Source organism: Cydia splendana, chromosome 3, assembly GCF_910591565.1.
Source record: "Cydia splendana chromosome 3, ilCydSple1.2, whole genome shotgun sequence".
In the NCBI taxonomy this organism is placed as follows: domain Eukaryota; kingdom Metazoa; phylum Arthropoda; class Insecta; order Lepidoptera; family Tortricidae; genus Cydia; species Cydia splendana.
Genome location: NC_085962.1, coordinates 20447748 through 20462165, shown reverse-complemented (window position 1 = coordinate 20462165; position 14418 = coordinate 20447748). Strand labels below are relative to the sequence as shown.

At 39.2% G+C, this 14418-nt stretch overlaps 2 protein-coding genes across 2 annotated transcripts in view; one reads left to right on the top strand and one right to left on the bottom strand.

Annotated features, from left to right (window-relative positions):
- Positions 1–14418, top strand: part of LOC134806907 (MAP kinase-activating death domain protein) — a 71605-nt gene that overhangs the window by 31113 nt on the left and 26074 nt on the right. Inside the window, exons 14-19 of the mRNA XM_063780331.1 lie at positions 589–799; positions 1256–1357; positions 1551–1642; positions 10969–11130; positions 12275–12430; positions 12682–12816. Of these exons, the coding sequence (XP_063636401.1) occupies positions 589–799; positions 1256–1357; positions 1551–1642; positions 10969–11130; positions 12275–12430; positions 12682–12816 (858 nt within the window). The remainder of the gene's footprint in view (positions 1–588; positions 800–1255; positions 1358–1550; positions 1643–10968; positions 11131–12274; positions 12431–12681; positions 12817–14418) is intronic.
- On the bottom strand, positions 5001–6177 carry LOC134806691 (uncharacterized). Its single transcript, XM_063780018.1, has 2 exons — positions 5921–6177; positions 5001–5345 (listed from the first exon to the last, which is right to left on the bottom strand). Exons 1-2 carry the CDS (start codon positions 6174–6176, stop codon positions 5176–5178), a joined length of 426 nt encoding a protein of 141 aa, XP_063636088.1. The 5' UTR covers position 6177; the 3' UTR covers positions 5001–5175.

Sequence of the window (14418 nt, the reverse complement as noted above, 5' to 3'; positions counted from 1 at the left end):
ATTACTAAGACTTCGCTGTCCGTCTGTCCGTCCGTCTGTCTGTCTGCCAGGATGTAACTCATGACTCAGCTAGACAGTTGAAATGTTCACAGTTGATGTATTTCTGTTGCCGCTATAACAACAAATACTATAAACAAAATGAAATAAATAATTAAGTGGGACTCCCATACAACAAACGTGCTTTTTACCGTTTTTTGCGTAATGGTACGGAACCCTTCGTGCGCGGGTCCGACTTGCATTTGGCCGGTTTTTCTTTTAGTTGTTGCGTATAACTTGCTCTTGGTTTTCCGTTTCCTCTTCTAACTTCGTTCTTGCGTTTTAATACATTTTTAAGCAAAGTTTCGTGTTTTATCAGGTCTATCACATCGTTCCCTATGTATCAAAGCTGCAGTTACATGTTGAGTCTGCATACTTATATTCATAATGTTACTTGTATAATGTATTCGTTCCTTCTTCGTTCATAAATATGAATAAACATAATTTTTAAAAATGGATTATTCCCTAGAGAGTACCACTTTTTTCACTAAACCTGCGTGGAGCCCCTTTATGAGCAAGTGTAATATGTATATACCTATTTTATTTGTTCAGGCGGTGGAGTTCCTAGCGGAGTGGTCCCTCACGCCTTGCAACGTGGCGTTCCTGCGCGTGCAGACGGGGCTGTTCGACCCGCGGCAGGTCGGCGACAAGCCCAAGTGGTTCGCCGAACAGCTGCAGCCGATCCGGTTCGCCGTGTGGGACGACGGCAGCTCGCTCAACGGCGCGCTGCGGCAGCTGCAGCGCCATGAGAACCAGCCCACAGGTCACCACACTAACTTACACTTCCCGGCAATAAATATTTCACATCACTCATTGAAATGAGACTTGGCTAATTTCGTCTTCTTAAAAAACTGATTATCTAAGTATTGATATTTCATACATCGCTCCTAGAAACTCATTGGTTTGATCCAACGTTTGAATCCCCGACCTCTGTTCTTTCTTTAGCTAGCTAGTAACCTAACGTTTGAGGGTCGGAATACCGCGGCGAGCCACATGCGGCTCTTTGGACCTGCAATGCGGCTCTTCACGACACCCAAACAATTAAAACTTAGGGGACTTAGACCAGTCAAATCTACTTTTGTGGCTCTTTGACATTCTTAAACTTGATCATTTTTAATGTGGATGGCTCTTCTCTACAAAAGTTTATCGAATCATGCGCCAGCTACCAGCCCCTTAAATGAGTGACGTCACGAAATTATCATTATTACCGTTTTTACAGATGAAAGTGGATCAGACTCTGAAGCCGCCGAAAGCACTAGCTCTTCATACTCATCGCTCAGTGATTTCGTCTCCGAAATAGTCTCATCTGATCTATCACCAGGTACTAAAGAAAGCATTTACTTATTACATTGTTACAGGCAAAATGATATTTACGAATCCAATTTCCATCGGTCAAAGCTTTAATGAATCATAATCATTAATATTAGCATTATTGAGCTCCGAGGAGGCTTGAACTCACAACCTTCTACGTATTTCGTCAATTTAAAGGTTAACGTTATTTTGTTTTTTGAAAGGAAATCCTCACCAACAACACGTGATCGGAGAAACCTACAGCGCAGTGGTTCAAGTGCCGATGACTCTATCGTCCTCATTAGATCCAGGAACGGTAAGTTTACGTAACTTTTTTATTTTTATGTCGTTGGCGTATCATGCTAGAGAGAACATATTTTGGATTTCACGGGCCTATAAATCCCGCTCTTTTGATAGGCTTGCGTGGGCATATAGATCCAACACGTAGAGGCCCTTTGGAGAGCTTTAAGTCATGTAGAACGCCTGCCGGAATCCGTTCACAGACGCAACAATATACACCCATGAACCGTTCTCAGCAGGCATTGGGACTATTGTAGAAAAATTGAGCAGTGAACAGAGAAAATATTATTATTAACGGGTCCACTGATTACTAGTTCGCCGAACGATATCAGCCTGTCAGTTGTTCGGAGCTGTCAAATTTTGTGTTTAATTGACAGGCTGATATCGGCCGGCGAACTGGTAATCTGTGGGCCCCTTTAGATCCTTCAATCGTGGATGATAAGGACATTCAATGAAAGACAATACAACTCACAGTCTATACTGGACAAGACTGATTACAAATCATAGCAAAGGAACCGCCACCGACGTCACCCTCTCCCGTTCCTCTTAGTGTAGCGATTGTTCTTAAAAGGTATGTTTTGATTTTACACAGAGACTTGCATAAAAAAAACATATTTTATAGTACATTACGATACAAGTGTGAAATTAAAACACGACCGAAGAGAGTGTATTAAATCGACACGAGTTGCCAATTACCTCTTCGCACGTGTATTGTACCTACAACGTTTTACAGTAGGTACCTACGTATGAAAAGCCCTTTAAATTTTCGACATACGCACGTAAAGTGCTAGTTACCGCACTAGGGCGGTAAATTAGCGCCATATACTGTAATAGTACACTTCAATGCAAGTGTGGAAAGTATGTTATAATTTACGAATCCCGAGATGTCTTTTATAAGCCGTAGGCGAATAAAAGACACGGGACAAGTAAATAATAACACTTTCACACGTACATTGAACGACGTTTATTAATCTCTCTAGTCGTTTTCTTCATTGCTGAAGGTCGTGTCCGTCTTGAAATTTTCTGATGACCTCTGTCACCAATTGCTTCCATCCCACCCTACTCTCGGCCTTCTTCATAGCGGTTGCTAATGTGAGGCCTGTAAGGGTAGAGACCTGATCCGACCACCGAGCAGGAGATCTGCCACGTCGCCGCTTGCCATCTACTTTCCCAACAACTACAAGTTTCTCCAAGTTGTCAGGTTCTCGGCGGGCTATGTGTCCAAAATAGCTAAGAATCCTTTTAAAACAGGTGGTGGATAGCCTTGTCTGGATCCCAAGCTGCTGGAGGATAGAGACGTTTGTCCTCTTGGCTGTCCATGGGATACGTAGCATCCGTCTCCAGCACCACATTTCAAAGGCCTCTATTTTCTTGCGTTCCGCTGACCGGATTGTCCATGATTCCGAGCCGTAGAGAAAAATCGAGAAGACCAGCGTTCTTATGATTCTCATCTTGGTGTTGAGATTGTTGTGGAGATTTTTCGATCCTGCCATATTCGTGTCATCTTACTCATGACAGTTTTGGCCATTTGAGTCCTCCTTCGAATTTCTCTCTCGCTTCCTCCTTCGTTAGTAAGTAGTGACCCCAGGTATACAAATTCACCAACGAACTGTAAGTCAGAGAGTTCTCCTGTTCGTGTGAGTTGTCCAGCTCGGTCTACGATCATAACCTTTGTTTTTGCTCGGTTAATTGAGAGGCCAACTAGATTACTCTCGTGCTCCACTCTACGGAACAGCTCATCAAGTTCCTTCTCTGAGGTCGCAAAGAGGGTGGTGTCATCTGCGTACCTCAGGTTGCTGATCTTGGTACCCCCTATCGAGATGCCTCCCTCCCATTCTTCCAAGGCTCTTCTCATTATATATTCGCCATATATGTTAAAAAGGATGGGAGAGAGAATACATCCCTGACGTACTCCTTTACCAGGCTTAAAAGGGAGCCAGATTACGCTATTCACTCTTACCATAGACGTTCCATCCGCATAGAGGTTCGCTATTAGTGCTGTCAGATGCCTCGGTACGCCCATATCTAGGAGAATCTTCCACAAACAATCCCACTGTACACAGTCAAAAGCTTTAGAGTAGTCAATGAAGCACATCATCATTGGAACGTAAAACTCCCGGCTTTTTTCAATAATCTGCCTCACGTTCACTATCTGCTCCCTTGTGCCTCGGCCTTTGACGAACCCTGCCTGCTCCTTTGGTATCTGCCATTGTAAAAATGATTTTAACCTTTCATTGACTATGTACAGCATGACTTTACTGGCGTGAGATATTAAAGCCACTGTCCTGTAGTTCCCACACTTCCTGGTTGATCCCTTTTTGTGGAGTGGTACTAGCAGAGATTCCCTCCAGTCATTGGGCCAGGTGGCCGTTTGCCAGAGTCTATTACATAAGTTTCGCAAGATTCTGATACCTTCGTCCCCGAGGTTTTTAAGTTCTTCGGCAAATATTTCGTCTCTGCCAGGAGATTTGTTACATCTTAGTTTTCGTAATGCATTCCTGACCTCGGATTCAATAATGTTAGGTTCCAGGCAATCATTCTCCAACGCTACTGTATCATGGTCTAAGTGAACGCCGCCCTTAAGGAGTTCCTTCCTCTCAAGTATCGTATTCCACGTTTCCTGCGATATCCACTCCTTTCTCGGGCGGTTTCCTAATATATTCGTTTTCGTTTATTAATACATTTGCGAAAAAAATACAGTAAAACAAATATTGGTTACATGAGTATTACACTTACAGTTACGAATTTTCCCTTGAACTTGAATGATATTGTAATTATACAGCACTATAAACTACGTTCAACGTTGATTTACATTGCAAAAATTAATCACATTAACTCATTTCATACAAAAACACTTTTACGGTTGCAATTTAAGTTAATTATTTTGTAACAACTAAATTTTAAGTGAAAATGGCGGGCGCCGGTTTTACTTTTTAATTTTTCATTTTTTCTGTTAACGACAGCCAACGTGGCAATAATAGTTCCATTCAGTCAAATAATTTAAAAGTTTTTAGTGAAACATCGTATTATATAACGTTTCATTTATATAATAGCTAATAAATATTTACTTTATATCTTGTAATAATACTTTTTGTACGTAATAAATGTTTAATGGCAAAATAAAAATTATATAATGTTTTTGAACATCCAAACTCCTTGGTATGGACGTATCGATTACGGTCAGAATTCAATTTAAAAGAGCTGGAAAAGTAAAAAGCACTAGTTCGCAAAAACCAACTTTGCGAACGCTAAACAGCTACGAAAAGTAGCACTTTTTGAGCAACTGTAGGTATTAAAAATATGTTTTAATTTAAGTTGTTAAGTCGTGAATATCACTCGAGAATAAAAACAAAGCCCACTCATTTTAGAACTACCTAAAGAGAATCACTCGAGAATAAAAACAAAGCCCACTCATTTTAGAACTACCTAAAGAGAATCACTCGAGAATAAAAACAAAGCCCACTCATTTTAGAACTACCTAAAGAGAATCACTCGAGAATAAAAACCTGTTATGCACTTTAGAATAATTGACTTTCCTAGACTACATCTCTAAACGACTTGGTGCACCTGTAAAATTAATAAAATGTAAGTGAATACAAGACTGATAAAGGAGATCGTCAGCGAACTGTCGATCGGTATGACTCGCCAGATGTGGAACTTAAACGGCCGCAGTTTCAGATAACTAATGCCTCTTGATAAAGCGGCTCGCAGGTCGACATCTGAAAATAATGAATTTCATTATTGACCACCTAACTTGGCCTAGGTACTTGGTCTTTTTGTTTATTTAGGAGGCAGCGGTTTACCCTCTCTAACAAGTTGAGATAAGTAATTCAAATATTTCACATTTTTATATGAAACACATCGCTGGTGTAATACAGATTAAGTATTTCAGCTATCGCATATCCTTGTTGGTCATTGGCCATACTCATAGAATATCGATATAGACACTAAAAGATATCACAATGTTATCGTGATTGTCATTTTATCTCACATCATCATATTTTCGCAAATAATTGCAAGTAAGTGGAAAGTTACAGCAAGATAAGTCGGTAGCGATTTTGATAACCCAGACTGCAAGTGTTATTTTATACGTCAAACTTCTATGAAATTATGACGTAATAAATAACACTTGCACAGTCTATGTTATCAAAATCGTAGAAGACTTATCTTGCCCTAACTCTATAATTTATCATGATAAAGATTCTTATTCGTGCCTACTTACAACCTAAAATTGGTAATTAATTCTTAGGTTAAAATATACAGGTAAGTAACTGGTACAGGTACAACTTTTTACCTTCACATTTGGAATGCTGCTGTATCAGTATTAATAAAATATGATCAACTTCTTTATGAATCAGTTCGACAAACAGTGCCGGAATACACACTAGCACCCCTTCGAATACTGATGTGCGTACAAAATCTTTCATAAGGTGCTGAAACATATAATGTTCCATATATTCATATAGCTTTCGGGTTATCAATAGATAACTGAAAAATGAAAATATTAAAACACATACCCAATCGGCGCTGTCCAAACCTAATAAAAACATTGTATTAAGGTGTAAGGTACAGTCTAAGAAGCGCGTCACCAGGACTACTAAGTACTAAAAACAGAATAATTAATTAACGAACGACACATATACCTACTTAATTAAAAGTTGTAGTATTTATAATGAGATATAATGAGTTGTAGGTATAACAAAATCGATCAATGAAACAGTTTTCAGCTTTGCTTTGAGTTGAAAATCTAAGAATAATCTTTTTTATATCTTTCTCGCCAATTATATCTACAAAGGAAAGCTAAGCCGAACATTTAGTATAATTGTATGGAGAGAATTACCGTTGCTTGTATTTTATTCAGAAGCTTAAGGCTATCGAGAAGCTGTTTATAAGTTTTTAATCCTATTTTTAAATCAAACGTTATATTTGTGTAATCATCTGGCGATGGCGGCCGAATAAAGATACACTCAAAATAATTTCGAAGTTTAGTCATTCTTTCATACAAAATGTCAAATATAAAAATTCTAATAAGTCAAGTTCTTGTACAGTCAAGTATAATTTATTAGAGTTGAAGCTAAAATGATGGCCAAAAATGGCACGAATAAATAAGATAGTATTTAGAGGTAAATAGTTGTGCAGAAAATTTAGAACTAGGTCAGAGATATAACCCATACTAAAAGTAGCTGTATATTTTTAAATAGTCTTGTGAATTGCTTATATTTTAAACAACTACATAAGTCTTAAAAAGATTTGTTCACTGCGAAAGTCTGGATGCGTGTAGTACTGAAAGTGCCGCGTTACACTGACATAACATTGAATACGCTATGCACAATAGCGCAGTGTTCTACATAAAAAAATAGTAACTGATTATAAAAAATAATCGTATAATAATGCCAGTGTACATTACAGTCTCTATGGCAACGTGTAGCGTACACGTAGCTGATTACGAGATAAGTACCTAACTAGGTAATTGCGTTGACAGTGACACACTTTTTTACTGCATTCTTATTAATTGGTATTGTTAATTAATGGTAATCGCACATAAAATTGTAAAACATATTTTTGTACTTACATATATATTTCCGGAATCGTAGGCATATAATGTTAGAGAGAAAACATTAGTATAGATTTTAATCTTCAATTGTCGGATACTTATCCAACTCAGTATTTACTGGACAAGACTGATTACCTACAAATCATAGCACTCCTACCTACAAAGGATAGCCGTGGTCGTATGCCACAATAGGCGTTAGACACATAAAGGTACGCTTAAAAGTTAAGGCGACGGTAGCGGTGGGTAAAATTTCAGATTCTGTCAATATACCCCATTTCACACACAAGCTCACTTCACGCACACTACCTCACTTTACTGGGACAGGTCAGTGACCCATCATGTTTTTTTAAGATTGGACTTTTAGTTTAGTATTGACCACTAGCCTCCTTTGAGGGTAAAAGCGTTCCATTGAAAGATGAAAGAGAAACAATGCATTTAATCTTGCTTTCCTTGTCTGTTCATGTCACACGTCACGTACCTATTTAATTCATTTGATTGCTGACTGTTTTATTACCTAATATTGCTTTGTCGAGATACGCGTTTTGTACAATTAAACATTAAGTCAGATGTAAAATGTTATTTACTACTCTATACGGTTTTTCATAAGGTGCAAAATCCATTCAATAGGAATTTAAATAAATAAAGTTTCAGCAGGGTGGCAATCCCATTTTGGCGGATAAAGCGAAACAGAATAGTTCTATCGAACCTGCTTACAAATTTTCACGAGAATCAGTTGAGAAATGTGATCTGCAAAGGAGAACATACAAAAGCATTTTTGCCCAAGCTGAAACGGAGACCTTTGCTAACGCTCGGCCAATGATGGTTTAGGTACACCTATAAAAAATGGTTGTCCCTGCTGTAATTTTAATATCTTTATATTTCAACCGGCATAGTTTTACCTTCAAAAATAATCGGTATCGCTAAACAATAGCGGTACCTTACTACTTATACGTTCACGAAATCGGTATCTGCATAACTTGATTGTTAGTAAACTAACCTGTAAAATAATCTCAAAATCACCGAAACATTTATGTACAGTCACCTGCAATAATATGTCACGTCATTAGCGCCAACTTTGCCTCCAGGGAAACTTTGCCCAAAACGACAATTTTAAACAAATTCGTTAATGTAGAAAAAAATATAATAGTTATGGCCACCCTGCTATTTTTAGTAGAATATAGGTTATATTTCTGACAAAACTATATACCAAACTTGTGCATAACTTGACTTGGGAATTTTGAGTTTGAGCGAGTTGTCTATATAGGGTATATTTCGGCGGGCAAAAAATTTATAAATAATAAATGCAAGTAGAAAAAATTGAGAACCCTTTGACAAATATTTCCGGGTTTGAGTTATAACACATGAAGCATAGATTATGTCTATTGAGATTTAAACTAAAAAGGCCTAAATACACAAAAGTTTTAGCGGTGGGCAAAGTAATCCGGTAATTTGGCATCCATACCAACATTGCCCACCACCAAAAACGGATTAGGGTTGTCACTTTCATCTAATTTACCCAACTTCGCAAGTAAAAGAAGGTTATGTTTGTACACTAAAATAAGTTTATAAATATATACTGTATTTAATTTGTCTTATTATCCTTTATTTAGATGTTTTATCCCGTTAACGAATGAAAAACACAACAAAAATCATATTTTTGGCCATTAAACTATTGTAACAGATTTTCTCAAAAGTGACAACCCTAGCCTTTGTAAAATGCTTAGGCCAGCCTTATTTGGAAATGGGCAAAAACGGGTAGGCAACATTGCCCAGCAAATTTATTTTAAAGTTTTTACACTTATCGCTAAGTTATTAACAGGGAATGGTAGGATTGCCCAAAACCTTTAAGTGATCCTTAGACATCATCATCATACGAGCTGTATTTGAATACCAAATTGACGTGGGCAATGTTGGCGAAAACCCCGGATATCTTTGCCCGCCCTCTAAAACGCAAAAAAAATGGGTAAAAAATATATTTTTTTCAAATAAACTGATGCGTTTGATCACAATGGACGTGCTGAGCAAAAAAAGTCATATGATGTGATGTTTTTTGAGAAATTCGTTTTAAAAAAAAAGCGGGCAAAGTTGGTGATAATGACGGTACCTACTCTTCGAACGCCGCAAAAATATGTGACATGTTCTTATGGTTCTACAAATAAGATCGTGTCAGTTATTTTTGCGGCATTCGTTGTGTAATATAAATTGCAGGCGACTGTACATTTGGAATAATTATTTTATTTAGTTTCAACGAAAGTTTCATGTTTAGTACGAAAATACTTCAGATATGCAATATGCACAAAATGTAGACCTAATCGAAATAAAACATTGCTTTTTATAGGTAATTTATAAAACATTCGATACATAGGTATACATAACAATATCTAGAGCGCCATTGGCCTGTAAGCTTCATCTCGGTCTCCAAAGCCGCAAAAACTCGCTAGTACTTTCAGAGAACAGCACGTCCACGCATTATACATATAGACGGAACGAACGGCATAATCATTATCATTTATTCGTCGCAATCCATGGTATTACAGATCTAGGTACAAGACTTTCAGGTATTACTTATACGAATTACATAACTCTTCCTGTTAATAGGCAATATTTTAAGATAAAACTTCTATAATATAATACAAGATTACAATTGTCATCAAAATTCATTGACGTACAGAAGTCAAATACGTTTTTAAACTGACGCAAAATGATACCAGCATAATAAAAATTTATCCCAATCAGTAAAGATGAGTCTTTAAACTTTTTTCATTTTAAGCGAGTTTTGAAGGAACATAATACTTAAATTCGACTGTAATCGTATTGTTTTAAGATAGTTTACTGCGGTTTTCAACCATTATAACAGCAAATCAAATTTAAATGAGACGCGAGCAGATATTTATGTACCCTATTTTTTGAAATACAATTTATCTACTGGTATACTTTCTCGTGTGCGTATATGATTTAATGTCAATATAATTGTCAAAAGCAAGAAAATCAAGCTGTCATTTTCATTTGAAGAAGTACACGTGTGCTCCGGTGTAGCCCCAACGGGCATCTGACTTGAAGAAGAATTTTGAGTGATGTCGTCAATGTATGGAAATTGTTCGAAAGTTTACATTTGAGATTGAATTTCTGTGTTGTCTTTGTGAGTAAAAATATAAATCGATAATAAATTGGTAGCTGAATTATCTAGCTTTCAGAATCATACAATAATTCAATTACTGTCAAAGACAAAATTGTTTTGCTTCTGTCTCAAACGGAACTCCATATTTTGATTTTTTGATACTTTTAGTGTCGATTTGTACAGAATAACAGCAAATTAAAAATATAATGGCACAAAGAGTCGGTACACGGTTTCTTCGTGAACAAATTTACGTGTAAATTAATGCAATTATTAAACACTTATTGAACAAATTATGGTTACAAAGTGAGGTCTAAATCGAAAACGTCATATACCGGCCCCTTAAGTGGCATACGCCCACGACTATCATCTATATAGGTCTGTATAGTTTTGACTTCTACTTCTAAGGGATAAATCATAAATTAACTAATTGAGGCTTGTAACCTCCTAAGGCCCAGCCATACAAATGAAAAAGAAATCCAAAATTTGCCACAGAAATTTGAACCTACAGTGTAGGAAATAGAGTTGATTTTGCGTTGTTGGAAAATTGTACGAAACAAAGCAAACTCTGTTTCAATTGAATAGGATTTAAATTTCATCGAACTGAAGAGGTACTATAGGTAGGACCTTGGGCCTTAGGAGGGTAAAGTTTTATGGGTATATATGTTGGCAGGTGTACAGTCCGCCATCGTCACTGATGTACGGCGAGGAGCCTCGCGCGCGCGCGTCGACGTCGCCGTCGCCGTCGGGCTCTAGCAGCGAGCACAGCGAGTTGTCCGAGGACGAGCCGCCCGGCGACCTGCCCGCCGAGCCCTCGCCGCCCGTTAAGAAGAGCGTGAGTTCCGTAACGTGATCGTTACCTACGTATTATACAATCCATCTTGAAACGCGAGGCGGAGCCGCCAGTACAGCGACCTGCCCGCCGAGCCCTCGTCGCCCGTTAAGAAGAGCGTGAGTTCCGTAACGTGATCGTTACCTACGTATTATACCATCCATCTTGAAACGCAAGGCGGAGCCGCCAGTACAGCGACCTACCCGCCGAGCCCTCGCCGCCCGTTAAGAAGAGCGTGAGTTCCGTAACGTGATCGTTACCTACGTATTATACCATCCATCTTGAAACGCGAGGCGGAGCCGCCAGTACAGCGACCTACCCGCCGAGCCCTCGTCGCCCGTTAAGAAGAGCGTGAGTTCCGTAACGTGATCGTTACCTACGTATTATACCATCCATCTTGAAACGCGAGGCGAAGCCGCCAGTACAGCGACCTACCCGCCGAGCCCTCGCCGCCCGTTAAGAAGAGCTTGAATGCTAGTTGTACACTCAATCTTAAAAGATCCGTCCTCCATCTAATAGGGGCTTTTGGCGGATATTTCACAACTACATACCTACACACGAACGGCCCGGCGTCCTATCCGCCGAGCCCTTCCCGCGTATAAATACGTATAAACTAACGCTAAGGGGCTATTCATAAATTACGTCATTTCAATTTAGGGGGGGGGGGGGGTCTGGGCATCGGATGACGGTAGCATGAAGTAGGAGGAAATGGGGTCATTTGAAGCATGATTTTTGGATGATTATAGGGGGGGGGGGTCAAAAATCGTCAAAAATCGATGACGTAATTTATGGACAGCCCCTAAGTGAGTTATCATGCCTTTTTAAGAACGCTCTATCACTTGATGACCCACCCGTTAGTAAATCCGAAGTCCGTTTTTCAATACTTATTTAATATTTAAACTGCTTAGCCAGGGGTCAGCATACTTTTGAAAAGAAGATCCATTCGCAGTAGAAATCACCACTTCTTGGAATCTCAAAGATCCGTAAATATTGTTTCCATTGGTTTCTCCGAGTGTAAATTTATCGGTGGCTTGAAGAGCCGCAATCGTATCACCAAAGATGCGAATACGGCTGGCGAGCCGCAGTTTACGGCCCCTGGTTTAGGCTATGAACGAATAGCGTCTGAGCTATCCTTTTGTGTATCCAGGATACGGACAGCGGCAGTTTCGGGCGCGAGTCGGACTCGAACTCGACGACGACGCCGAAGACCGTGGTGGCGCGCGGCCGCGCCGCTGACAGCGCTAGCGGCTCCACCAGTGATAGCGACAGGGCGCTCACGCCCTCACACCCTCCACATGTTAAGGTGAGTTAAGACTCGAACTCGACGACGACGCCGAAGACCGTGCTCAAAAATGTCCCCACGTGTATTGTGTCGCGAGCAACTAAATATTTCCCAAGTAACAACTTTACAACATAGTAACCGCGTAGAAGCCGTACAGCGCTATTTAATTAAGCTGTAAAATTTGTGGTACAACTCATCCTTAGACTTAACACAACCCTCAGACATTTTTGATTAAAAAGTGATGGTTTTGTGAATGTTGTTTGATATTTCAGCGCGCAAACAGTGGCGTATCTCGGCAGGCGTCTCAAAGCTCCTTGCTCGAGCAGTTCGCGGCACAGGCCAAGGAGCTGGTGCGAGAAACCACGCGCCAAAGCAGCCAGGAGGGACTGCTCGCACATATGGACAAGGTAATACAAGTAGATTTATGTATGTAAAAACTCTGATCGTCCTAATATCAAAGATTTATTAATTGTGTAAGATAAGGAAAGTCTAAAATTGAAGATCGAATTTGGCAGCTAAACGAGGTGGCGCTGTACGGCTCCGTGCTTAGTGCGATAACTTTGGTTGTCAAAGTTTGATGTGTGATAATTCATTAACCAAAAAACATATGGTGCGATACAGCGCCATCTGTTGCGGCACTAGCGGCTGTCAAACTAGCGGGCACGTTTTTAACTTAGACATTACCTTTCTATTGCAACCAAGAACTCTTTGGTAATAAGTACTTATAAAGCTGGACGCGACAAATTAAATCCATCTGTTTAATGCCAATCTAAAGCGTAAATAACTTACAACGGTTTCTCTTTTAACACGAATGTGCTTTTATTTGTATCGAAATTCGAAGAGAGGAAAAGCGGCAGATGGTGAAGAAAAGAAACTGTTTGCGCCTTTTGGACAGGTATTGCGTGCGTATAAGTACTACTGCGTGACCGCTCTGGAGCATCTCTGACAACTCATCACAATGACTAACTTAGCACTCGGGCCCGCTTTGACTCGAGAACGAAACAGACGTCACTAACAAATATTGTCGTCCATCAAAATAAATTCGTCATTTCTGCCGAAGTATCGCCAGCTACCTACTCGTACCACAAAAATATCGCCATAATTATAAACCCACGTCACTTTCGCGAGTCAATGTGGGCACCTGAGGGCAAACCGCGAGCCACGTTCGACGTGTTGCCTCTGTCGCACTTGTAAATTCGTACGTAAGTGTGACAGGGAGGCAACACGTCGAACGTGGTTCGCGGTTGGCCCTCTGTTAGTGTAGTTTATCTTCGATTAGAACGAGACCGCTTAGCCTGAATAAGTAATTAGATATAATAAATGCAATTATTCCACTTAATCAAGATTTGATCGAACATTTTGCTTGTACCTCAACTTAGCTAATCTTTCACTTTTTCATTAGATTGCTTAGCTCTAACACTGTTTCAAAACTTTGAAGATAGAACGTAGGTAGGTATATCAATTATAATAAGTAAATCGGATGACAATGCAATATTATGATGATATATATGGGGCTGATGATGATGGCAAGAGGTGGCCATGTGAACTCTATGATAAAACAACGCAAACTAATTATGTTTGGGGTTGTTAGAATTTTCGCGATGAGTATAAGTTGTATGTGGATAGAAAAGTACAGTTAGCGATAAAAGCTTGTACCAAACATGCAATTTTGCCTTTTATTTTTTTCTTTTTTATGTAACTAATAAGAATCACAAACGGTCACTAAGTTTTTACTAAAACTTAAGTTAAGCTTTTACTCAAGCTTGCTTAAAGAACAGTGCCGAGTTTGGCCTAATATAAGATTCAGCAAACATGCCATGATTTTTTTTTTGTTGGCTTATGCACATTAGAAGGTATTTTAATTTTCAATAGACACTGCTTTACGTTTCGGCCTGTCATAATTTCACGGTTAGTATACTATCATTAGATCCGTCGATTCGAACTACGTTGAAAATTGAAGATAAGATAATTTATTGACCATGTAATATACATTACATTTAGCACGTCAT